This window comes from Leptosomus discolor, chromosome 6 (assembly GCF_034619465.1).
Source record: "Leptosomus discolor isolate bLepDis1 chromosome 6, bLepDis1.hap2, whole genome shotgun sequence".
Lineage (NCBI taxonomy): Eukaryota > Metazoa > Chordata > Aves > Leptosomiformes > Leptosomidae > Leptosomus > Leptosomus discolor.
The window spans coordinates 56,238,184-56,265,860 of NC_141396.1; the positions used below are offsets into that span (position 1 = coordinate 56,238,184).

The window sequence follows — 27,677 nt, forward strand, 5'->3', positions numbered from 1 at the left end:
TATACTTTGACTGCTAATCTGGTTGTAAGTAGTCATAAGCGTAAAAGCAAATTTCAGCTTGCATTTTGAAATGTTTAATTTTCTCCATGTTAAATTTCCTGGCCCATTACTGGTCTGCAATGGATGTCCCTTCAGTGGATACGAAGTCCAGAGGTAAAATTAGTCTTACCAAACAAGATGACTGGACTAAGCTGTTTCTCTGGGCTTCTGTCTTTCTCACTGGACAGTTTATCTCATCTGTTTTAAGACTTTCTCTGGACATGCCTGTCTCTTTTCATGAGCTATATAAGGAGCTAGTTGCTTAGTAGGTGGCTAGCTTTCACCGGAAACCTTGCTTGTAGGCAGCTAAAATCAGATGAAATTAATTCAAGCCTTTGGGCTCTTACTTAGTTGTCTATATAGGCATGTACACAGGCATAAATGTAGGCATGTATGTTACTTGGAATGCACTGAGATTTCGGAGACATCACAAGGGACTGATGGATACAAAGAGGTATCTCCAGGAGGTCTGTGCCTTTCTGGCTTAGCAGCTGGTGACTGGGATCCCTGAGGGCATTTCACTTCATAATAGACAGCTGTGTTTTAGACAGAGGAATCAATCACTAAATAAGTGAGTTACCTACTTAGGTAATTGGTGTACTTGGAATTTTAGCAGAAACAGTGGAGGCATGAAGGATATTTAAAATGGGGAAGGGAGTAAAACAGGCAGAAACTAGAAGTTTTATGTAGTCCATTTTTTTTAGTCTGTTACGTTCGCCATATCATCACATTTCTCAGCTCAGTCTCAACAGAAACATTTTTGTGTTCAATTCTCGCAACCCAGATTCCTGCTGGGAAGTACCAAAGTAGCAGCAGCCAGCACTGTGGAACATCAGCACAGACATCTGAAAATTAATTCTGAAGAGCAGCACACAGACTATAAGTATACTGGGACTTCATTTTGTGATACATGCTTATGTGTTTTGTTAATTAAGAAACACTAAAGCATTTTCTAAAGGGAAAACATAATTTTTAAAAGTCCAGTCAACTTCTTCTAAGTCTGCTTAAAGTGTTCATCATGTAAAGTTACATTTTTCACTTAATTTCCCATTTAGCCTTGAAAAATTCATAAAGCAGTTTCTTTGTTAATTTTTGCTGTTAGAAAGCCAGCTGGGATTTTAATGTGTTTATTAGCCACCTAATAGATGATCATTTAATCTAATAGCCATTCATTAACTAACTATTGCAAATATGTGTTTTTATTGATAACCACAACCTTTTACAATATTGATGCTATGAAGTTTTCAAAATTTCTGAGCGAATTTGCTACGAGAGCCATCTAAAGAATTTTCTTTTTATATATACAGTAACATTTATGATATCTCAATTTGCTTGACTGAAGAAAAAAAATTCCTACTGGACCTGGGTTACTAGTATTACATGGAGAGTTAAGAACTGCAAGATATATTAATAAGAATAATACAGCATCTTTCCTGCAACAGCTTTGATCCCTATTCTCATATTTCAGGTGGGCTGCAAGGCTATTTTGGTGTTTTTTCAGTATGGTGTTATGGCAAACTTTTACTGGCTCTTAGTTGAAGGACTTTACCTCCACATCCTCCTTGTGCTAATATTCTCCCCCAACAGACACTTCACAATCTACCTGCTGATTGGATGGGGTAAGAACTTAAACACCTTCCAATAATATTCTTTTTTGTGTATGTACATATTAGTCAGGTTCAATATTCATACCAAGGTAGTCGAGCCGTTTCTGTTGGATGGCTCCTCAGACTGACTAGTTCCTCAGTTCAGCTCCAGCATAGGTTTCAGCCACTGTACCAGGGGGGAGAGTGGGCACAAAACTGCTGAAGCATGACTGCTGTCATGCAGTTCCTTGGCATGGCTCTGACCTGTGCCAATCTGCACAATGATCAGGGGTTGTTCAGGAGACAGGATGGTGAAAGGACTGCTGCTGCAAAACGTGTGATTCAGGCTGTCCTAATTTGGGAGGAAAAAGAAAGTTTAGCTGTTTGCCTTTTTGAAAAGCCCAGTAATATTGTCCATCTGGTTTTAAATACATGTATTCCTTTAATTTTCAGAAAGTGCAATGGTATTTGTACAGAACATTTTAAAGCTTCCAGTAATAGGTGGTCATAAAACATTTGGGTATTGCTGGGAAATGGGAATAAACCAGTGTGTGGGAACAGCTCCTTGTCAAATGATTTACACTTCAGTTTTATATTGTAGTCCTTGGAAGTGCACTAGGAATGTGTAACTTATATCTGTCTCCCTGTAGGTCACTCTGACAGCTTGAAAGAAACTTAAGAAAGGCGTGTTCTTTGTGTATTAGTCATTATGGCTTCATTTTCATAAGAAATAAACCCACTTCCCTGCAGTCTTTGTTTGTAATACATTGGTTACATCACATGGCTCATCAGATGGGCATCTCCCTCCGGTCACTAAACCGTTTACGCTGTATATTTGGGGAGTAATTGGTTACTTAGAGGCTGGACTTTTGGGTTGTTTTTTTTGTGGACTTACATTTTTCTGATCATCCTCTAAACCTCTGGGATTTTTCAGGAATTCCTACCATATTCATTATTACGTGGACAGTGACACGGATTATTTTAGAGGACACTGGGTAAGTGTGTGGGGAGAGAAAGCTTAAAGCCTCCAACTGTGCCAGTACAACCCTTGCTTGGATATGGTGGTGTTCACACCAAGCTCATTTGCTGATCTGAAGGGGATAAGCACAGAACTGAAATTTCAGATATGGCAATAAAGGGCCAGGTGTTTAGGAGCTCTTCAGCACTCAATTTACACTTGCTGTTTATTTGAAAAACTCTAAGGGCAGGAGAGGACAGAGAGAGGTTATGACTAACGTTGCCCCTTGGGACCCGCATTTAGAGGTATCTGCTTTGGAGCTCAAAATAATACTTAAAATAGCAGTGGGGGCCCTTGGGTTCAGTGCTGCAATACACTGCAGTAAGATGTTGGACATTCTAATTTGCTAACTAGCAACTCAAAAGATTGAAATCTAGATAACTTTGGGTATGTCTAAATTGCATTCCCTGAAGTGAAGCAATGTGGTGTAAACATACATGAGATGCACATAGTCAGGTGAAACTATGACTAGCTAGAGCTAGGCCTGGCTGCTGGCATGGGAAGGGGAACTGAGATAAGAATGTCGTAGGAAGATCAGACTTGGTGCTCCTGCTGGCCCCAAGGAATGGGGCAGCATTCCTAGCTAGTGGGAAAACAGTTTTCATGCTCCTTTTTTTCAACCTAATATTTTTCAACTGATTCTGTAATTAAACTGAAAAATCATATCCTACAATTCCTAAGTTTTCTTTGCATGTAAACCAAAGGCTAAAAGGCTAACCCCTTTTTCCTTTGTCATTATGATCACAGTTAGAGGAACTCTGAAGGGTATTGCCCTTGCTTGATTAATCTTTCAGAGCACTTATTCTCAGAGTATTTGTACCAAAAGTGCTGAGCCCACAGTGAAAATTAAATTTTCAGTTTTTCAGACAGATTTTCAGGTTCAGTCTCACATATCCCTATACCAATTCCAGCCATCTGTAACCTAAATATCCCACAAGGAATTATGTCTTTTCAATTGTATCTGTCAGTTGCTTTAGATCTTCCTGCTACCCAGAGGCTGGTGTTAAGTGCTTATTGGAAAAGTGTCCTTACAGAAAGTGAAATGAAGCTTGGTTTCCCTAAAGGCCAGCATGTCTAGCGGTACAGTCTAGTGTGCCTGATGTTTTAGCTGATTTGAATATGCATATTAAAACCAGGGAGGTAAAATTAAAAGCAGAAAAAGACTGAATGCCAAATTCTAGGCTAGAATAGGCATTATTTTAGTGAGCTTTGACTTGTCTGTAAGAAATACTTCTCCTCATAGTTCTTGCTTGCCAGATGATATTAACATCAACATCATTTTCCTTCTCTTTTTTTTATAGTTGCTGGGATACAAATGAGCATGGTGGTCCCTGGTGGGTTATACGAATACCAATTTTAATTTCTATTATAGTAAGTAAACTTTGAAGCATGAATTATAGATCAGTTCAGCATTGTGCAGTGCATATAGCCATTATTCTTTACTGCTGGTTACAGATAGGCAAGAATTCTGTTTTAATGAAAAGAAATTGCGCTGTAGGAGAAATGTTAAACAGATGCCAAGGCCATTAAAATTTGTTGCCATCAAAATTTATTTGCCTCCTATTAAAGGAGCAGTTGCTTTTATTTGTACGTTCTTTCTTTAACATCTTTCCTGTTTATGAGCCTGGGGGAAGCAAAAATCTAATTATACTTTTCAATGAATTGCAGATTTGATTTTGCCTGTAAATAGATAGCCCTGCAATTGAGAACCTGATTTTATTGCAAACATAAACTGGCTCTGTATATCTTTCTTTAATTGGTAGCCTACTGAAATATATATTGAAGTAGTTGCAAAAGAATACCATTTGAGAATGTTTCATGGGGCTTTTCCTATTTGGAGCTCATTATAATTACTGGAGTAGCATAGTAAAATTCCTGTTCACTGTGATGATTGTGTAATTAACTTTGGGCATAATATACTATGGTTATATGTCCATTTATGAAAACAGTCTCAGTGCAAATTAGTACTTTTCAGATACACTTGCTTTATTTTTAACATTTTAGTCAGAAAAAAAGTAGGGCATTATTAGATCACGCAAGATTTCAACTGTCCACATTACGCTTGGGCTTGCCTTTCAACCTGTGACTGCTGAAAATCATTTTGAGAGAACTTAATTATTGTCTTCATCAGAGTGAATTCTACAGTGTTTAGAGAGAGCAGAGTAGGAATGTGCAGAATGACAGAAGGTAAGGGCTCACAGAAAAGACATTTTATGATATGAAGAAACGGGCACACAACAGAACTGCAGCATGAAGAGGATACGTGTACCTCAAAGGAGGTGGAGAATTGGGGATTGTCCAGAGTGAAGAAAATATGCTGAAAGATAAAAGCAAAGCAAACCACCTGGTCTTTACAGAAGCATGAGTCTATTCTCTGTATGTTCAATTTAAACAGCTATCTGGTAGACAGCTGAGACTTCATGTGCCAGAAAGCAGTGGTTCTTCAAGGAAGTCCTAGACCTGGAAGCGGAAGTTATCCAAGTGCTCACTGGCAGACTTGAATTGCAGCTGGATCTTAGCAAAGACTGGGAAATGAGTTGTGACTTAAGCAAATGAGTACTGGTCAGTCAGCAAAAGTCCAGTATATTATAAACCGTGGACCAGAATCACTGCTTGAGGCAAGGGAACAGTAGTTGGTTTTGTTTTTTTTTTTTTTTAAATGGTTCTGTTACTAATTTGATACAAAGGGGTTGTAAGACATAGGAAGACATTCTGCAAGTGATGATTTTGGCTTGCTAGGTGCACATGTTTAAGTTCTGCTGTCTCCTTCCAGACATGTTTCTTCTCTTAAACAGCACGTTCTAGGGATGAGAGCAACTAAAGATGGCCAAGTGATTCTGCGGTGTGTACTGTGTGAAGCCACTTCTCCGATTAGATGATTCGTCAGCTGTTTGATCAACTACATTTTGCATTTAGGAAGTTAAGCTGTGAAAGGGAGTTATAAAAGCAGTGATACTCTCTCTTTCCTGCTGGATAAGTAATGTATCTTGCTGGAGCATCAAACTACAACTACCATGTTCATTGTGGCAGCTGGGATGCTATGCAAACTTACTGCTGTGCAAAGTAGAGCATGCATTCATAAAGCAAGAGGAGGTAATGAAGTGTCATGTAAAACTGGTCATTGATGAGTGAAAAATACTACATTCATGAGAACATAATTTTCAATATACATACACCATATAAGCCTCAACATTTCCTGTTACCTTCTAAAAAAACAGAAGTTGAAGATTCAAATCTTTGAATAATGAGGTCAGTGCTGCCTGCTGTTCAATAGTGAAAATAGATCATTGCAATTTCTTTGGATAGGCGTTGTGAAAGGGTCATGATGTTTCTCACTAAAAGTATGATGTACTTAGAGTGCCTTCAGTCGGCTCAAGAATGTAAGAAGACTGGAAGACTCACAGAGAATGGTGCAAGGATGACCAGCAATAACACATGGCTTCAGTATTAGGAAGGACATCTGTGTAAATAGTCAGTGACTGAACACAGAACTGAGAGAAGCTGAATTTCAGGAAAATAATGGAGAGCAGAACACCTAAGCTGCGAACTCCCATCAACTTCCTTATGTAATGGCATGAAATAAAGCCCAGAGTATGGCTGATATTGAAAATCATTGAGGAGGATGTAGAGTGAAGAAAAGTGTAGAAGAGAACCTGATTGTGAGAAAGATGCCATAAATATACTTTTGAAAGGCAGAGGGAATCAAAGGTTTTAAGGAACAATGGTTTAACCATATTAGATTTAACAGGAAGTCCACCATCTACATTTAGCCTGTACCCAGGGCTAAACTGTAACAGTTGCTCTGTCACCCAACACCCCTCACCAGCCAGGAAGGGGAATCGGGAAAAGGAGAGGAGATCTGTGGGTTGAAGTGAAAACAGATTTAGTGAAATAGCACCAATACCAACACAGGCATACAAAGTTATACCCAGCCAAATGCGTATGCAGCAGTCACAATCGACAGGAGAGCAGTCCTCAGGAGCAGCAGGACCTCCAGCAGGAACTCCCCTTCTTCAACAAATCTTCCCCTTTTATAATGACCATGACATGATGGGATGGGCTACCCCTGTGGCTCACTCAGGTTGGCTGCCCTGGCTGACTCCAAACTGCTGACAGCCTGCCTGGCATGGCTGGGCGGTGATTCTGTCCCAGCCAAACCAGGACATCCACTCAGTCTTCATGCCATATTCACTCTCTTACATCAATTTTTGTGTTAACTCCAGACATTTTCACTGCTTAGCAGATTATACTTTCTGTAAGGTTATTATCCAACTCTAAACAGTATTGTGAGTGCAAATGCTGAAGTCACTTCTCAAAGCAGGAACGGTTTCAGTTAATTCAGTGTGTCAGAAACCTTCCCTGGCATCTCCTCCTGACAAGTCTGGCTTGAGAAAAGTTGTCTGGCAGGCTTCCATGCTTTGTGCTGTACACATTTCAGAGTTATTTAATTGGGGGTGACTATTCCGAACAGTTAATGTGGTGTTACCCATATTCTTCATTTAGCAAATGCCTCCACAACTGTGTTCTCTGTACTTGACTTGCATAAACTGCTCTCATTTGGGAAGGAGTGGTGTTTGGGTGGAAATAGCACTTCTGTCACGACAAAGTAACTGAAAAGTATTTATCTTGTTATCTCACATTGCAGGTAGTGTAAGGGGCTAAATAGCAAGAAAGAAGGAAGATGAAGACAGTTTAAATGATACATGGTCAGGCAATGTCTTTAGACTCAAAACCTTATTGTCTGAGTCTGTCATGCAGTAGAAAAGGGTACCAGCAGCATCCTGCTGTTACCCCACTAGAGAGGCATCATTTGTTATCACTCTCTTGCAGTTCCTCTGCGTTCATATTATTTTCTCTTTTTCCTGATCTTAGATGTTCATTGAAGAGTATACATATTCTATTTTATTTAAAGGTAGTATGCTTGAAACTATTTTGTGGGACTGAAAAGCTACAATACTAAAAGTAAAATTTCAGGGCACTATGTGTTTCATATTTTATTGAAACATACTATTCTAAATCAGGTATTTACTTTAAAGAATTTTATTTGTTATAATTTGATAACGAATGATCAATTCAATGCTAATCTTAAGAGAAGTTAATTTACTCCACTCTAGTAAGTTAGTGGCAATTGCTACCTTTAGACCTTAATACCCAGTTTCAGCTGGCTGGATTTACAAGCTCAGAAGTGCCAAGGACTGTTACAAACTCCAAAGAAAAAGGTGTGGTTTTCATTAATCCAAGATTGTGCTTACAGACAGAAGGGTTTGAAAACAGACATAAAAGTAATACAGGAATGTCAGTCAAGAACATGAGTCACCCGAGTGTAGTTTTGCAGATGATTTGATGCTTCAGAAACCAAATGGATGACAGTTCATTCTGTTACAGTAGAAACTAGGGATGCCTGTGAAGAGCAAGAAGTTATTCTGCCAGTCCCTTTACAAACACAGAATAAAGAGTTTTCCTTCTCCTATTTTGTGGCTAACAAATATACAATTAAATGGAATCTCTCTCCTTGTCCACTAATACTGGCTGTAGTGCATATGGCAAATGAAATGTATGTCCCTTGGTCCGTACTCTCTGCTGTGGTGAGTCTGTAGATACAATCAGCAATAACAGGCTTCTGCCTGTTACTTTTATAGGAGACTTGCATCAAGGAAAACTTCTAAGCCATCATCTGCCTGAAAAATGTATGTTAAGTTCAATAAAGGCCTATATTTTCCAAATTTTGTTTAATTATTCTTTTTTCAAAAATACTAAATATAATTTTCCTAATTTTTTTATTTAATCCTTGTCAGTTCCTGACACTTCCCTTCACCTGTCATTTCAAATAACATATGAAATACAGAGGGACATGCAGTTGCTACGATCATGGTTTATTTATTAACATCACAAATTGTACTGGGTATGTCAGAGAAGACACAGAAATTCATTGAACTTTAAAAGCTTACAGCCAAATTGTTAAGACTCGAAAAAGAAGAGTTCCAGCAATACATCAAGGCAGAGACTGGAGGTTTGTAGCAGCGAGGCAGGCACCGTCTGGTTGCGTACTCAACCCCCTGATTTTGGGCTTTAGCATGGGGTTAGTTAAAAACAATAAAATGCTCATTTTCACAGTGATAGAAATTTTTCTCTAGGTTGATTTCTTCTAAAATGTGTGCATTTGATGCAGCTGTTTATGTAGCTGTAGCTGTAGTTTTTAGCCCACATTGTTGCTGTGAAGGTGTGGATTCCAAGTGTTCCCTCGTTTTAGTACGGGCATGCTATATTTAGTGTGTGGTTTTCTAGACCACACCAAACAATCCAGTACCGTAACAGCTGGTAAACTCAAGATGCCAAAAGCCAAGGATGAAGAAATAATGAGAGTGAGACTTAGGAACTACTGAATTTTATACATCAGTTTTCTAGATTGATCAGGGTTTAATCATGAATTTTTTATGCAAGGGCCTTTTTATGAAATAAAATATGAAATAAAATAGTGCTACTGTTCTATCTCAGAGGGCTGTCACGAGAATTAGACTGCATGGATTCGATTGCTTAAGCGATAATATCTGCATCACTACTGAAGACAGGCAGATACTTGTGAGAGGCCCTTTCAGTGCTTGATTGGAGTGAACAGATCACCTGTGCAACAATCTTCTGTTCCCCTAATTCAGACAGAAAATATTAAAAGTCAAGGTGAAAGGCAAAAGAGAGGGTCAAAACGCTGTGTGGGACTCACATTTTCCTTTGGGCTTCCAGTTGTGAATCCACGTGACAATTTAGGACAATGCTGGATTGTACCAAATCACATCCAGTGTCCCATCCTGCTAGGAAACCTATCTTCAGCTGAGATTTTTGGAAGGAGGGCATTTCTGACAGCTGGGGCTTTCAAATGTTTTTGCCAGCCAGACTAGAACTGCTGGCCATGCAGAGGTGCGCTGAATGTAACAAACCTAGTGAGGCAGAAAACGGACAATAGGTTTGACAGAGCTTGCTGTGTTCTGGCGGGAGGTGCACAACACATGCGGCTGAGTTGGTTTGGCTGACTTGATGAGCATTTCTTTGTGCTGAGTGTTGAGTGGAGAAGTCAGAAGTCACTGTTATATTTGTTTTCTTTCCAGGTGAATTTTATACTTTTCATTAGTATTATAAGAATCTTACTGCAGAAGTTAAGATCTCCAGATGTTGGAGGAAATGACCAGTCACAGTACAAGTGAGTCATATTTTCAGATATTATTTACAGAACCGAAATAATCTCTGTAAGATTTCCTGTGCTGAAACTTGTTTCCAACAATTGCTGTGATACTATAATTACCTTTAATTCAGAAATACTTTTAGATGTGGTTTAATGAAGATCTTCTCACTGTGTTGAAGTAGAGGTGAACATAATTTTTTTATCAAACACTAGATTCAATAAAAATATGCAATTTCATAAAGACTAACAAGCTATTCTTGAATTTTAATTTAATCTATGGATGAATATGCTGATACAAAAATACGGAGAGTAATATCTTTCTTTTAACGTATGAATATTTCATTTCAACATAAGAAAAGTTTCAAGATCAGAACACTTTGCTTCAATTTCCTTAAAAACATTTTTAAAAAAACTTCGTTTATAAAATATTTTTTTGTTGTAATATTTACATATATTTCACAAGCCGGAAAGAAATTATGTTGTTCCCAAAAAATAAAAAATGGAATGTAATGTCTTATGTTGATTTAAAATGGCATCTTTATTTTTCTAGGACAAAATGTTTCTGATTTAGATCAACTTCATTTCTGTTTAGCCGTTCTTCTTTTGCGTGTTAGTTTGAACATCAAATCCTAACATCCATTGTTTCCACAGGTTTAGAATCAAGGAATGTTGGGGAGCAATTTAAATACATTGCTAAGACTGGATTTGTTCTCTATTGTATTGCTGTTATCAGTTATTATGGTTTATTATAATAGCTGCTGGATACTGTAATCCAGAATCAAAAGTCTGTTGTAGTAGGTCTTATTTTAAAGCGCAGATATAGACACTGAGTTTGACACTTCAGGGTGTTAATATGATATTTCAATGGCAAAACCTAACGAGAAGACTGAAAATTCAAAACCATGCCAGTGGCCTTTGAAAACGGGCTCCTGGGTAACACCTTTTCTTTGTTTAAAAAATACTGAATTCCTGTCCTTAAAAGAGATAAAACATGGTGTGCTAAAGTAAAGCATATCTTTAAAGCCAAGAGAACTAGAACCTTACGTGTTTTGTAAATGGCATGACACATTTGATGCAAAAAATGAAGAATTCTGCTGCACCACAGAAAAGGTAACACGACTAGATTGACATAAGGCTTTGCTTCATAATGCTACAAGGGTCCTTTCTTGTGTTTGCTCCTTGAATTAACTAAACATTTGGGAGAACCAAATCAACCTAGATGAAATTATGCGGTTGCCACATTATTCTTTAGCACAATGACTAACCTATGGGCAGGAAATCCCCTCAAGTTTACTTCTTGTGTGATGAACTTTTCTTTGTTTCTGTGTGGTATTTATGTATTTTATGAAAATGAGGCATTCCCTTCCTATCAGTCCCATCATTTTCCACAGTTTACTGTAGCACTTCAGAGTATAAAATGTTCATTAAGAGCAACCTTGTCCTTCATTATTCAGCCCTGTGAATTCTTTGCTTGTAGCATTTGATTGCCTGATTAAGTTTGGATTGGATAGTCTTTAGCTGATACCCATGGGAACAGTGGATTAACCTCCTCAAGAAGTACTGCATCTACAGAGCAAATTAAAGGTCTGGAAGGCTGGCTTTTCAAAATGCAAATGAATTTTCTAAAATACAGAGAAAGATAAGGCTATTTTGTCTGTCCCTCCCTTTCACTAAAATGTAAGTGCAGTGTAGAGAAAGTAACATCCCCTAGACAAAAATAATGAAAACAAGAATGGAGTGAAATTGAAATACGAGTCTGAAATCAATACTACTCATTGAAGTTGCCATTTTTCTTCCCTTCCTCTGTCCCACTTGCTCATACCTGGTTCTGTTCTTTTTGTTGCTCATTTTACTCTTGCAGTGGGTAAGGTTAATTTCAAATAAAATCAGTGTTCTATTACACTTGGGAAACCAGGAAATTTGCTGCCATCGTCATCTTCTCCGGTTGTAAATGAATTTCTTCTGCTAAGGAAGTCCTATTTGTCTGGCTTATTGGTGTCACCTTTAGATGTGAGGGTTTTACTATTCCAGAGAAACTTTGCTGTCAGAACTGATTATTTCCACATAAATAGATGCAGCCTCTGGGACATTATGAGCAAAAGAAGGCCGTGAAGACTGACACAAATAAAACTGCTTGAAATACCTTGACTTTTCTGTTAAAATAGGCGAATTCGCGACAGCGTCCTTTCATTGTTGAATCGTTATATTCATCAAGACAGTGATGAATTATGGGACTCAATACTATAACTTCTTGAATTTTATAGGATACCAGGCATCCATAATCATGCAAGACTGGCCCTGTATAATATATAAAAGTGATGTTATTAGAGTGAAATAAGTGACAGATGAGGGATAATTAGCAATTCATCATTTCAGAGATTTCACAGGCAGTTTGTCAGAGCCGCTCTGCTTAATAATTTAAAGTTCGCTTTCCTTAACTTCAGTAGTGTCTTGTACTAAAATGTATTGTGTAACTGACAACATTAAAAATTAGTTTATGGCATATGCTTAATACCATCAGTATAGTTATGAGATTTCAGTATTTGGGGCATTTAAAGGAAGTTAACATCAATTAATTCCAACAGAGAGATTTTACCTTCCATGCAAGTATGACTTTGCAGGAAGGCATTATTCCTTTCCACTCTGAACCCTGTATGCCAGGTAAAAAATACCTTGAGAGATCTGATGGCAGCTTGTCGAATGTTGTCCTGTGGAATAATACAGTGAAACCCCACCCTCAAGAACCGTGCCGTGAAACCAGGCTGGGGACTGGATGTGTGTTGGAGACATGGCAGAGGGCAGGTCCTACACCCTGTTGCTCTCCAGAGGGCAACTGAGAAAGGCCCTGCTGCCTTTTACCAACGTTTGGAAGAGTGCAAGGTCAGCAAGGTCAAGTATAACGGGATTGCACACGTTACTGTATGAGGTTACTGTACGGCTAATCTCATAGCAAGCCTGAAAGGAAAACGATTTGCAATCAATGACTCTTACTAGGACTGTTTCTAAATCTGAAGTCATACGAGGTTTATCTAAAAGACCTTGCATCAGGTTCTTATCTTAGTAAACCAAGAGATTACCATTAAACTCCATCTTTTTCTCTTTTATTTACCCAGGAGACTTGCAAAATCCACATTGTTGCTTATTCCGTTATTTGGAGTTCATTACACAGTGTTTGCTCTATTTCCTGACCGCAGTTCCAATTATTATAAAATAATCTTTGAGTTGTGTTTGGGATCTTTTCAGGTAAATTTTAAAGTTTTTATTCCAAAAAAAGTTTTATTGACCTAGGTCGGTGCTGCCTACTAACTAAGGATTATTGTCTCTTTCCAGGGGTTGATTGTTGCAGTCCTGTATTGTTTTTTGAACAGTGAAGTAAGTATCACCGTTCCTACTGAGGATATTAAGTATTGTTTTCAGTAAATATGCAAGTGCCCCTATAATTCCACTTTGATACATGAAGCTGTTTTAAAAGATGTTTGCCCTCCTGTTTATTGAATATATATGTGGCATTTTCTGTGCAACAGGAGAAATTAGTGTGTTTGGGCATAGTTAAGAGCTGTTTGAAATCTTAATTCCCTCAAACTAAGGTGTTAGTAAGTGTGTCTTCTGTTATTTAATGTGATCTAATTCTGGCTCTGTTACAAGCAATGTGGACTGATCAAGTGAGGTGCAACAAGTCTAGAAATTTATCCAAAACTTGAAACACCATTTAGTAATTATTTAGGGGTAATCTCCTGGCAGAATCTAGCCCCCAGAACAGCGGCACATTTTCAGAAGTGCTCAGCATGTAGCAGCTTTCTTAATCTCAGCTGAGGAAGATGCAAGGAATTCCTTTTGATGTCAGCCACTTTTAAAGGTAGAATATACGTTAAACAGCATGCAGTGTCTGACAGGAGGAATCTGCTGAAGACACCTGCTTGCACAGAAAACTGACATCAGGTCTCCTGAATGCTATTCTGGTCTTTGATATTCATGAGGTGCCTGATTTTGGGCTATTCATTTGATTCTATGCTTTAAGTACGTGTGATTAATAGCTAGACACCAAAAGCTAATGTTGCAGCACAAGTGATACAAAACTGATTTTGAAAGTGGCCGTGGGGCACCTCCTCACAGACAGGGTAGACACAGTCTTTGCCTCAATTTTGTAATCTTTGTAAAAACTGATTTGATACTCTAGAGGGAAGGGAGGCCATCCAGAGGGACCTTGACAAACTTGTGGAGTAGGCCCATGTGAACCCTGTGAAGTTCAACAAGGCCAAGTGCAAGGTCCTGCACCTGGGTCGGGGCCGTCCCCAGTATCAATGCAGGCTGAGGGATGAAAGGATTGAGAGCAGTCTGGCAGAAAAGGACTTGGAATACTGGGGGATGAAAAATTGGACATGAGCCGGTCATCTGTGCTTGCAGCTGAGAAAGCCAATTGTATCATGGATTAAAAAAATGTGGCCAGCAGGTTGAGAGAGGTGATTGTCTCCAGTACCAGAATGACGTGGACCTGTTAGAGTGAGTACAGAGGAGGGTCATAAAAATTTTCAGAAGGCTGGAACACCTCTCTTATGCAGAGAGGCTGAGAGAGTTGGGATTGTAGAGCCTGGAGAAGAGAAGGCTCTGGGGAGACCTTATTGCAGCCTTTCAATATAAAAAGGGGTGATTATGAGGAAGACAGAGCAAGACTTTTTAGCAGGGTCTGTAGTGACAGGACAAGGGGTAATAGTTTTAGACTGAAAGAGAGTAGATTTATATTGCATATAAGGAAGAATTTTTTTCTGTGGGGGTGGCGGAGAAACTGGAACAGGTTGGCCAGTGAAGTTGTGGATACTATGTCACTGAAAGTGTTCAAGATCAGGTTGGATGAGCTTTGAGCAACCTGCACTAGAGATAGATATCCCTGCCCATGGGAGGGATATCAGACTAGGTGATCTTGAAAAGTCCCTACCAACTCAAACCATTCTAGAGGTCCCTATTTGACAGCCATATTGCTAGAGGTCCCTATTTGACAGCCAATAAACGTGGAAAAGTTCCTCATGTAAAAGCACATTTTCAGCTCGTTTGTGCATTTTCTTTTTAACACAGGTGCAAGGGGAGCTGAAAAGAAAATGGCGGAGTTTGTGCTGGAAGCAGACAGCAGGCAGAGATTACAGACTCCACAGCTCTTCAATTTCTCGAAATGGATCAGAAAGTGTTTCTCAGCTCCACCGGAATTCAAGGGCTCAGTCGTTTATGCAGACAGAGACCACCATGATATAAATCAGCTAGGTCCTCCGAAACAGGAAAAACTGTGGGATGTAGCATTCATTATGCAGCTTGATGTGATACTTTATAAAATGTATAGTTCAGTGCTTTGCTTTTCTACATGTTGGTATTTGGGAAATTGGTTTGTGCAGCCAAGCAGTTAATAACAAGGACACCTGCCCCATGGATGCTTTCTGTTGTTTTTTTGTTTTAATGGTATTCATACTAATTTTGATGTTCTCTTGCCATTTACTAGGCATAACTATTCAAAAACTCATTTACTATAATGGTCCCTTTACCTTCCAACATGTCTACAAGATAGATGTGTGGTATCCTGTTCAATGCAGACTGCTTTTTTATGTGTTGAAATCTTAAGATGGGAAGCAAGATTTCTTACACTTTATTTGTACTTAAGAAAACATTTATTCCGTTAAGGATTAGGAAATTCTTTCCTAATTATGGAAAACAAAATAAAAATAAAGAATGTAAGACTATAATTAACCACACTGGGAGTTTAGCTAATCCAGGAAATCATTAACATTATTTATATAGAGGTAAAAAAGGTAGTACTTCTCGGCTAATTGTATAAATTTCAGAGATTACTTTCTACAGAGTTTGATTCCAATCCTGTTTTTCCTTTCAGAAGTGCCTGGCTTTATGTTTAGGTGCAGAAAGTAGGGCTACCTTTGCAGTCCATACAGAAAAGGATACTGTAATAGTTTTGATTAAAACAGCAGCATTTTCCAGTAGTGCTATTGCAATCACCAGTTGTTCTCTTCTGTTTAAAATTTAAGAGATTTGTGTTGATCTTCTATTAAACAGATTTCTGAAGAGGTGCTTTATTGCTAGAGCAGTCTGGCATAGGATAAACAGCCTTGGATAGCATATTACCCATTGAAAATATTATTTTTATATAATATTTTCATTGAAATATGTCTCTAGAACTACATGCTTGGCAGGTAAATCTAGGAATATTGCAATAAAGTTACAAATCCCATTTAAGGAATAGTGTCAATTCTTTTAGCTTAATTCTATTCTGTATATATCTCAGCTGATTTAAAATTTAGTCCTGACCATGACTCCAGCAAAAAATATTAGACAGAATCCCTAAAAATTACCATAAAAGGCATAAATAGAAGGAATTCTCAAGAATGCCAATCCTCTTATGTAGCCACTTTGTAAAAAAAAAAAAAAAAAAAAGACACAGAACCGACAGATTCTTATACACAGAACATTTGCACTTTTTAAAATAAATAAACTCAGTGATGTTTACTTCTCATGTCACATTTAACCATGTCTGCTCTAAATAGCAAGTGGGAATAATAATATTTGCATGAGTACCTGTGAACCATAAAAGCAAATGCCCCAGTATTTCAGGTAACAGATTGTATGGAGCTAGCAGAAGCCGAGGTCCATGATATTGCCAGGGAAAGGGACGAGCAGCAGCAAGGGCATGTCTTGGCAGGCATACATGTACACTCTTGGAAATATTACCAGTACTGGGAATATTGTTGGCAGCTGTCAAAGTGTCCGTACACTTCTTGGTCTGATTTAATTTAGCTATAAATCTGTCAAACACAACTTATTTTAATGGGTTTACCTGGAGTGATATAAAGTTATGTCAGACCAAAGACAGAAAAGGCCCCATGGTTCACGTGAGCGCTGCAGAACAGGTAACTGTGAATGTTACATGACGCCAACCTTAACATAGTAGGTGTCATTTGAGTTAAACAATAATCGCTTGATGAGTTGTTACTTTGCCAGATTTGACTTTAAAGAAGCTATTGATCACCAGCTACTCAGAGTGTTTTCTGCTGTCACTTGGTGAAGTGACTTTGATTGTAGAGTGAGGTGGGCTGCCCAATGACTGTCACATGGGGTCTAAATGTATGCCCCTACCCATGTGTTTAAACTGAATATATTGCCAAAGGCTTTAGACTCAGAAACCACTGCTAAACTTTAGTATTTTTCTTAGAGCTCTGGAAAGCCTATCAACGAACTCTTAACTGCAGGTATAGGATGACACATTGGAGCTTTGGGGGCTGCTCCTATACCTAAATTAAACACCTCTGTGCACTTTAGGCTGCTTTGTCTGATGTGGCATTGGGACTGCACAGGTCCCTGAAATATGACATGCAGGGTGTATTTTTTTCCCCAGATTTCTAGGGTAGAAAGGCTCACTTGACAAGCATTCAGACTTTATGTTCAAAGGAGGTTCTTTAAGTGAGTTCACACAAAGACGGAATGATGATATAGAAATAGAGATTTCAAGCAATCATTTCCATCAGTCTGTTCTGCGTGATGCATCACCAATTATACATGTTTATAATTCATTGTATCCAAAGAAAACTATCTTTGTTCTAATTAGGTGAGCATGGAGAAAATGTGCATTTTAATGATTTCTGGATGATAAAACAAAAAAGCTTAAATAAGAAAATACATTTTAAGTTGCAACTAAACAGCATAGACTCCAGGGAGACCTTATAGCGGCCTTCCCGTACCTGAGGGGGGCCTGCAGGAAGGCTGGGGAGGCACTGTTTACAAGGGCATGTAGGAATAGGACAAGGGGCAATGGTTTTAAACCAGAAACTAGTAGATTTAGATTGGATATTAGGAAGAAGTTCTTTACCATAAGGGTGGTAAAGCACTGGAAGTTTGCCCAGAGAGGTGGTGGAGGCCCCGTCCTTGGAGACATTCAAGATCAGGCTTCATGGGGCTCTGGACAACATGATCTAGCTAAAGATGTCCCTGCTCACTGCAGGGGGGTTGGACTAAATGACCTTTGGGGGTCCCTTTCAGCCCAATGCATTCTATGGTTCTATGATAGGTAGTATCACTGTTTGTAAAGGACTACATGGGTGTATGAAGAATGGCACACAAGGGAGAGAGGTGCTGCATATATTTTTCTTTCTAACCAGTGAAAAGTGCAGTACTTTGTAGAACCTCATCCCTCTTCTAAAAATTATAGAATCTAAATGCAGAAAGTATGTTTTCTGTGAGACAGTTTAGCTTCATAATGCTTTATGCGAGCATTTTCATGTCAGTGCAGGCCCAGAGGGCACTGTGCTCACTTTTTACTCCCAGAAAATTCTGATTGCCAAATAATTTTATGCAAAGTTAGAGCATCAACCCCATCATCATTTGACTTTTAGCTGCCTTTTCGTGCAGCTATACATAATATTAAAATGTATGTAAGAACTGCAAAATAGTTTGACAAATCTAGGACTTGATCAGTTTTGCATCTTTACAGCACCCAGAAACAAGATAGGTCTTTCATTGCATTTTGCACAAGGGTGTGGAGTTAAACGCTCCTTCTCTGTGCTGTGGTGACTCTTAAGAGTCGAAAGGATAATGCAAGAAAAATTTGGCCTTCTGTCATCCCTGAACCTAGTTCTCGCTCAGTCTTAGCACCATCAGGGTAGGAGGTATGCTTTCCCAGCACGGCCTTGTCACACAGTGCTCCTCCCTTTCTTTGTTCTTTTATTGCCTTTCTCCCTTTGGCTGCATCAGGGTACAAACCGAGTTGTAAACTCTTCAGTGCAGGAAACCTGGTTTTTTTTTGTCCCCACTGAAAAGCCAGCAGCACACAAGTTATTGAACAAGAACAGTAATACAATACACTTACCTACTGCGGTTAATTGTTATACTTTATTTTATCTGTACTGTGCTTTCCTTGGAGCTGCCAGGGCAGCAGCATTCATTCTGGGTGATTTTTATCAGTGTTACCAGCTGCTGATGCCTGAGGGACGCAGTGACAGATTACTCTCCAGTTGCTAATCATGATCAAAATCTAAATATATAACAAGAATTTACTGAAATTTTCCTCTGCAGAGTCGATTTCAGCTAGGTGCTTTGTAAACTCAGCTGAAATTCATGTGCCCTGGTTTTGGTATCTAAAAGCTGGATGTCTGTCTCTGAACTAAAGACTCTTTTTAAGTGCCTTCCTTAGTCATCATAGAGAAATAGGCACTAGTTGAAGATGATTCATCCCATATTCAGCTGGGCATTGAAGGTAGGTAAGCTAAATCAACTTTTTCTCTATCCTTACTATAAAAGGAGCCCAGCGTAGCTGGCTAGTACTTAGATTTCTCACTCTACATCTAAAATTAGGTAAGATTAATCTCTTCAGAAAAGGCCATCCAGTTATCTGACTAATATTACGCAGATACTCCATTTTAAGCCAAGTAACTTGGGTTGGCCAACGTTATCCTCCAAGAAATGTGCAGGGTAATTCAGAAGTTCAGCCAGTGGAAGATTCCTCAGCTCATTTGGTAGAGTGTCACTGTGGTTGACTGCCTTCTGTGGTAAAGCCAAGAGCCTTATGTCCCGTTTTGATTTGCCTGACTTCAGCTTTCAACAATTGTTTTTCAGTTTGGTTTAGGTGTTTGGCGTTTTGTCTTTTATAGAGGGGTAATACACTAAAACAAAGTGCTTTAGACTACCAGAAATTTTCTTTATGTGAAGTCTCTTGAAAAATCACTCTTTAAATCATGTCTTGATTTCCTGTCTGACAAACTAAACATGTCAAATCTTTCAAATTCTGACAGTGAGGCACTTTCTCGAATATTCTTCCTGATTCTCTTCTGTTCCATTCTTAAAGCTTTGGCTAAGAGAGGCAAAGAAACTATTTCAGTATCTCCTCCCACATGACTGCATACACCATTGACCATATTTCTCACTCCCATTTGCAGCTCACCTGGTCACAGCTCTGAAGTCTTTGACTTTACATGTTCATTTCAGCTGATCAGGAACTGGCTAGTGACATGCAATGGGATTACTGCTGGCATGTTTTTTGCCATATAAACTAGTACCTTTTAAATATATGTTGGCCGTGGTGTCTGGGTCAGGTGCATTAGTGTGCTTTGCAAAATAACCTTAGGAGTATGGAAAGCACCCTTTTAGCCGTTGAAAGCACTGCTGGCTTTCATGAAATTTTAAGAATTTGACATGTGTTTAACTAAGTATTCCGTGCTGGACTGTGCAGGAGCCCAACTGATTGTGCCCGAATGGCCTGGTGATGGGTGCTGCAGGTAGCCAGCACACATTGGAACTGCGCTATAGCAGCAATAACTAATTGGTGGCAAAAAGCATTATGGAAAACCTTCTACAGTCAAGTTGGAGGCAGCCTGCCCCACTCTGTAGCGTGTATTTCATGTCCTGATGCATCCCAAACCCGCTTCCCTCTGCCTTTAACACGATGAAGGGGAAAGCCACAGGCATTGATGCTCAGCAAATCAGAGAGCCTGCCTGAGACGGCTTTATGAAATAAGGTATTGCCAGGTGCATGTCTCACACTCCATGCGTAAGGACTAAAATGAGTCATTTACATTATTTGTCTCCTGGTTTTTGTGAGTTCTAAAAAACATCTGTTGACTGTGAGTTTGTCCATTTCAGCGAAGTGAAATTCACTTTATACAGAATTTGTTCAGACTTTTCTAATGAAAAAACAGGCATTAAATATGTCTGATAAAAAGGAAGAATCAGCAAGTAACCTGCAGAGAAAGCTGCTATGTATGTAACGGTTATTGTCTGAGCAATTGATACAGGAAATACTTTTACTAATAAAAGTACCTTACACATTACCATGAGTGCCTATATGAGCTGTGGGCTGTCAGTGCTACCCGACGTAACCAAGTAGCAGAAGTTAGTATGCAGTGCTATTCTGTTGACGAAAAAAAAAATTAAAAATGATGTGTTCTAACGTATGTTACGAGAGTATGTCAGGAAAACATTTAAAAGGAGCATTCTGTGGTATTGTTTAGCCACTCTGTGTTGAACCTGGTTCTGCCCAATGATAACAGTGTGTAGTTAAATCTAAGTCACTAACATTTCCATTGTCAGCTAAACCAGTGACTGAAATGTCCCAACCCCCTTTATTTCCCAGAGCACTGTAATAAGTTTATGATGACCTGCAGCTTTTTTTTTCCTGGCATATCAGTATGTGTATTGCTTTGATGTTCTCTTTTATCATCTTTATTGATAACTTTTTATCTGTCAAGTACGGTAAAAATTAAAGATTATGTAAATGAATGTGATTATTTTTTACAAAATGTACAGACTATGATGTTGTATAGATTAATGTATGTAAATAGATCTCCTTTTCATACTATTATTCACTGTTCTTTTCTTCTGGTTTTGCTCTTTCGTTCTTTTCTGGTTTTGGTTTTTAATGTCACATACCTAACAGCCTTCTCTGAGATATGTTATATATAAAGCTGTGAACAAGTAAGTGTTTACATCTTTATGCTATTAGAGACAATAGTAGTTAATAACACCGTAATGGACTGAAGAAGAATCAGAGAATAAAAATTTTGAAAGTTTTGCACAGAAATTCTGTTATTTCTGTTTCAAACATATGTGTAAAATGATGCAGTTTTCTTGCTGATTCAGTGGGTCAGGACCATGCTGAAGGATGTGGCTAAGTTACTATTTCACATTTTAATTCAACAGCTGTAAGACACGTGTTAAGGAAAACCAGCCCCTGCGTGAGATACTCCACTGAGGAACGTGTAGCTTCACGGACCCTACAGGGGTGTGAGAATGGCACACACACACAGCAGACCCAGGTGATCCCATATGTCATGTATGTCAACAACTCCACAGCCAGTAGTTAATTTTGACTTACTACATCTTGCTTAAATTCGTTGTCCAGGCATCTGTCAGAAGTACAGTGTAATGGAGCTGGAACAAAGGAAAGCTATGAAACATTTACTGTAGAGGGAACGCCATGTATCATGTATTGCTTCCCTAAAAGATACATATCTATTCATATGTCTGAGAATCTGTCCCCTTCGGCGTGTAAATGTATGTATCACGGAAGCTACATCACCAAGAGAGGTGTTCTGACCCCTTGAGAGACTGAGCTTTCACCCTTTCCCACCTTATGTGTGTGTGCCCGTAAGAGCTGCAGTCTGAACCTTTCTGCAATCAATTACATGACCACAAAGCACTTCAGAGTCCTTGCCCACACGCATGTCCTCTCTCCCCCATTGCTAATTGGATGACCCGCAGCCAGATCACCTGGATGTCTGAGGGTGAGCTGCTTTAGGGCTGATGAGCTTGAACCTGCAGGAGAGCCAGGGTGCAGGTGAGCAGGGGCACTGGCAATGGGATTCCCATCAGCTCTGGCAACAGCACCTGCAGGTTTCCAGGGCAAGTCTGAGTCCTGTCAAATGCAAAAACTGGGTCCCTTACAAAAATTCTGGATAATTTTAACACTCTCAATGCTGACGGACTCCTGTAGCTAGAGAAATGGATGTCCCCGGAATAAAAGCAAAAGTCAGTGTGTTGGGAAGGGGAGAGAGTAAGGGAGCCTGCACTCAAGAAGCAGCTTAAAGAAGCAATCACTTCTATTGCAACTTCTGCATGGTTTCGCTAGGCTGTATCAGCTGCAGGAGTCTCTTCGCTCTGTACCTGTAACCACTGGCCTGCAGGCAGGCTTGAATAGAGCACAAAGCTCCCAGTTTTCTCTGGTTGTACCAAGGAGCTTCTAACTGGGACATCTGAAAAGGCAAAAGAGATCAGTGCTGGGATGGTGAAACAGTCAGAAAGAGTGGCAGCCTTCCTCTCCTCTCTGTAAGAGAGCTGAACCAAAGTACTACAGCAAACGGCAAAAGAAAAGGTATTGAAAACTCTTTGTGTGTGTTTATGTATGTGTGTGTGCAAGTTTGAGTGTGGATCGTAGAATGCAGTTGCTTTTGTATCACATCTTGCATTCACTTGGCAGCCTGTAAGCCAAATCCCAATCTAGCTCCCAATTCCAGTTCTGTTTGCTTGTACCCAGGCAGAAGTCGGCCTTGGGCGACAGAGTGACAGTCTAAAACGTGATTTATGCAGATTGCAAGGGTGAACCAGGTGCTCAGTGGGAGGCCTGAGAGCCTGTGTTCAGGAAAAGCTGCAACCTACACCTGCAGTCGGCTGTATAAAGGCAGAGTCTCTGTGTTGCAGCATCTCTGCAAAACTGCATTGCCAGTGGAGTTTGGGGGGGTGACTTTTGCTGCAGTGACTCCATGGCAGGATAGAGGTCATTCCAGTTTGCAAAGGGGATTCCTTGGACTGCACAATGCTATTGAGTTAATACAAAGTTCCAAATAATCAGACCCTATGTATCCAACTGAATAAAATAAAATGTTTTCTATTAAGTTCCATTATTTATAACTGACTGTGCTTTAATACCCTCATATTTCCTTAACAGCATAGGCTGGAATATATCGTAAGCTAGCTGACATGCAATTTATGTTGAACTATTGTATCAAACCATTTAATAAGTAAGTATATGTTATACCAAACTAGTTATAGATTTTTCACATAAGAAAAATAAATATTTTTCTAGTAATATCCTACAGAATATAGTCAGTGCCCCAGGCTATTCAATTAAACATGAATATTGGATTTGGAAGACAAAAGAAATCAAAATGAAGAGCTGTGCTTTATGTTGAAGCCCTTCTATATTTCTGAGCTGTTGCCTTTGTAATTGAGACTGCTTCTCAACACAATCCTGTTAAGCTGTGAAATTCTCTGTTCAGAAAGGCTTTATTTAGCAATAGCCCTCAGCCACTGCTTATCCCTGGTTTCCTGCTTACATTCTTCACCTGCTCTTAGTTAGTGCCTTGGGCTTTGGCTCCCTGTCTCTGTAGGATATGAAAAAATACTCTGCAAATAATGAAGGAATCAGTAAGCAAGTTTGTAACAATATAATTAATAATGGATCCTGGCTACTAGGGGACATGTTGTTATACAGAGCTGTATTCATGGGAAGCAATTTGAAAATCAAAACATAATCTGAGTAATACAGAAAATTGTGCTGTGGAGGATGATTGTGTCTTAGCCAGGTGATGAATTGGACAATTTAATAGTTCCTGCAGATTCTAGCTTCTGTTATTCAGATAAGTACCCAAACCATATGGCCTGTTTTAAAAAACACTTAACTTGACCTTATTACTCAACAATAAAAACATGAAGAAAAATATTGTTTCCCTCAAATACATGACATGTTTAAAGAACCATTTTCATTTTGCCTATGAAGACCATAACATCCTGTTTCTTGGATGAGGACAGTAGTTTATCAATTTAGCCACTTGAAAGTACCATTTTGTCTTGTAACATACAGAATTAATATTGTTAATAAGTTTTTTTAAAAAAAATCCTTTTAAAACTCAGCATGCACCTTCCTCGGGGTATAGCTCTGGTTACTTGTCCTAATGCCCCAAATATGAGCTGACCCCAGCTGGGAAGACACAGAAAATATTGGGTTTTTTGCCACTCAGGCCCAGTTCATGTCTATCTAACTTTAAACATCTCAGTTAAGCATTCTATTTATAAATCTCCTTTTTGGCTGAATGCAAAGCCAAAAAATATCCAGCCCGAGCACTGAGCCTGCCTCTGGGACATCTCACGTTCTGGCCAAGGCAGGGCCGCGCTAAGGGCCTGCCTGACGCCTGCGAGGGGCTGCAGCGGGACACCTGAGTCCCCACAGCGGGTTCAGCGAGCCCAGACAGCGCTGCTGCCCCTCACGCACAGGTTTCCCTCTTACTGGCAGCGTTGTGCTACAGATATGTTGAGGTTTTCCCATGCTTATGAAATCTGAATCTTAATTTAAACCGGGTGATCGCTGGTTTTATTTTCCCACTCCCATGACATTCAGTAAAATGATACTTACCTTACAACCCTCTCTAGCTTCACTGCTGTGAAATACTGAGTTTACAGCAGTGCTTTGAAACAGCCTAATGAGGAGGGAGAGGGTTTTACTTAAAACGATTGATGTTGAGTAACAACTGTTCTTGTGTTCGCGAACGTTAGCAGAAAGAGTTTTTTATGGTTCTGCTACCTAGGCAAATTTTCGTACAAAAGTCATATATTGACCGGCATCACATAAACTGAGGCTGGAAGATACAAAGTTATTTGTAATCACCAGAGGAGTGAGATTTTGAAAAAGCCACATAGCATCTGAGCAAAATTCCACTTTTAGATTCCTGTTTATATGGCTTAGAGGCAGTAATATGGTATGAGTCTAAAACAGCAGGGGATTAGGCCTCATGACCCATGCACTTACACTTTGTACACTCCCATATGACTACGGGATCTTAAGTATGGGCATTAGTATGTCCAAAGTTTTTGAAAAAAATAGGAGAAATTAGAAAAAAAATTATAAACTTCTGCAGATCTGAGAGTTAAATAAATCACAACGAATCGTTAGGTTTTGATCCTTTGTCAATTGCTATCATAAAACTCTCAATGCTATTTCAGTCACTTCTTTCAGCTGTAGACTCAGTCTGAAATGGCTGCTTTGTTCCTGGCTGAGCAGAAACTGCTGTTGACGTAGATGCTTTGGAAGAAAATGTGAGTACTATAAAGAGATTTTTAGTTTAAGTTCATCTTCGCCTTCTATTGTGGTCTGCATTCATCCCCAGCCTAGAAAAATTCTTCCAATTACCTATTCATATACTGATCCATGAATAGTACAACTGTACTTCTACATATGATCTCCAAATGTCTGGGCTGAATAGCTTATTTCCTCTGAGTTGTAATTATTCATCTCAGCGTTTGGCAATGTTTTTGAGTGCTTTTAACTTTCCTCATGCAACGTGTCATCAGGTTTAAAAAGTAGTGGTTGCTTTGGACACTCTGGATGCTGAAGTATTTGGTTGGCTTATAGGGTGGAAAGTGGCTTCTGACCTCACAACTAACTCACGGTTGACTGCTTCAGTATGTGTTAAAAATTCAGATTGATCCAAAATGGTAAATTAAAAACATACAGAAAAAAAGTGAAGTTGGGGAATAAAATGGGGTCAAAGCTTGGATCTTACTTTGAGGAAATAAGATTATACTCCAGGAAGATGGAAGAGTGAAGGGAAGCTTGGTTTGGGGAAGGGTACATGTCATGCGAGGTGGGTGGGAAAAGGGTTGTGATAGGAAGTCAAGGGCTTTGCTGAAGATCCCATTTGAGTCAATCACTCCCTAGGGACCATTTTCATGGGGAACTGTGAATGGTCTTCCAAAAAGCTTTCCATTATATATGTACAGAGCTAAACGAGAAGCTAGCTTTTCAGAAACATGCACTGCATATGAAACCTGAGCAGTTTTGCTCCGGATCGCAGTAAGTTATACAGGCTGAAAAGTTGAGGTAGTCAGGTACAATCCACCTATCAACTGATGTCTATATTTTCTATCCATCTAAACAGAAATTTTACATATTTTAGGTGACATGAAGGCAAATTTTTGACTCTCTACATATGACAAAATGAAAACTTTTCTGAGTAAAGAATAGAATTGTGTTGTTCAGCCTGGAGAAGAGAAGGCTCTGGGGAGACCTTATTGTGGCCTTCCAGTAATTAAAGGAGAATTATAAGAAAGATGGGGACAAACTTTTTAGCAGGACCTGTTGCAATACGACAAGGAGTAATGGTTTTAAACTAAAAGAGGGCAGACTTAGACTAGATATAAGGAAGAAATTTTTTACAATGAGGGTGGTGAAACACTGGCACAGGCTGCCCAGAGAGGTGGTAGATGCCCCATCCCTGGAAACATTCCAGGTCAGGTTGGACGGGGCTCTGAGCAACCTGATCTAGTTGAAGATGTCCCTGCTCATGGCGAGGGGGTTGGACTAGATGGCCTTTAAAGGTCCCTTCCGACCCAGACCACTCTATGATTCTAACACCGATTCATCTGCTAAGACAGAAAAGACAAAAGACTTTCACACCACCAGATCAAAGAAGTATTTTTACACAAATAAGCAAATAAGGCAATACATGGGAGTCATTTAATATAACTCATGATTCTTGGTCTCATCACCGAACTTAAACACTGTGGTATTAACTATGTCAGCTGAAGGATTATGTTTACTGTGATTGATTCTCAAAGCCAAAATCAGTAATGGAAAAATAAAATTCTCTAGGCTTTCATATGGCTTGGAGTATTTCCACTGTATCAGAAATTTTTTTCTGGACCCAACATGGCTTTATTCCTCCATTCTCCCAAACCAAAACATAGTAACTTCAGCTTTCACTCTTTCACTAGTGTCCAGGTTGTACCTGTTTAATTGCCAATTATGCACTAATGGTACAGTCCCAGTAGCCAGCAAGCTGCTATCGATTAAAGTATCGCTCAAAACCAGCTAAGCAGAATGCCAGGTTTTGATGATGACTCATTGATTTGCCCTTCAGTTTTCTACTTGTGAATATTTAAAATTTTGTTTCTTCATTAACACAACTTAAAGTTTGCCATCTGCCTTTGTAAAGCCAGAAATCTCAGACATGCAGAGTCAAATTCCTGCAAGGTAACCTGTTGCTTATCCCAACCGCGACTATATCTCCGCTATTACTGACATACTCATTTAGTCTATTCTTCATGACCCTTAGCAACAGGCACTAAACAAATTCCCCAGGGTAGAAATCCCATCAGGTAAGGTTTTTGTCACAAGCTGTGTCTGGTGAAAGACCTATGCTTTCTGTACAGCCCTTCCTCAAGTAAGATCCACAGATGTCCTGGCATCATAGTAGTTCTTTGCAGGAAAATAATTACTGCTCTAAAATAAGTCATCTGCGATATGTTTTAGTTCAGCTTCTGCAGTGAACAAAAAAAACAGAAGCAGCAAAAAGCATCTGGATACTTGTTTACCATAAAGTTTTATTGT

The 27,677-nt window shown here is 39.2% G+C and overlaps 1 protein-coding gene across 1 annotated transcript in view; it reads left to right on the forward strand.

Moving 5' to 3' along the window:
- VIPR2 (vasoactive intestinal peptide receptor 2) overlaps window positions 1-15,061 on the forward strand; it is a 55,781-nt gene extending 40,720 nt beyond the window's left edge. Inside the window, exons 7-13 of the mRNA XM_086466448.1 lie at window positions 1,508-1,658; window positions 2,560-2,620; window positions 3,945-4,014; window positions 9,744-9,835; window positions 12,931-13,060; window positions 13,148-13,189; window positions 14,888-15,061. Of these exons, the coding sequence (XP_086322574.1) occupies window positions 1,508-1,658; window positions 2,560-2,620; window positions 3,945-4,014; window positions 9,744-9,835; window positions 12,931-13,060; window positions 13,148-13,189; window positions 14,888-15,061 (720 nt within the window). The remainder of the gene's footprint in view (window positions 1-1,507; window positions 1,659-2,559; window positions 2,621-3,944; window positions 4,015-9,743; window positions 9,836-12,930; window positions 13,061-13,147; window positions 13,190-14,887) is intronic.
- Window positions 15,062-27,677: the final 12,616 nt, after the last annotated feature.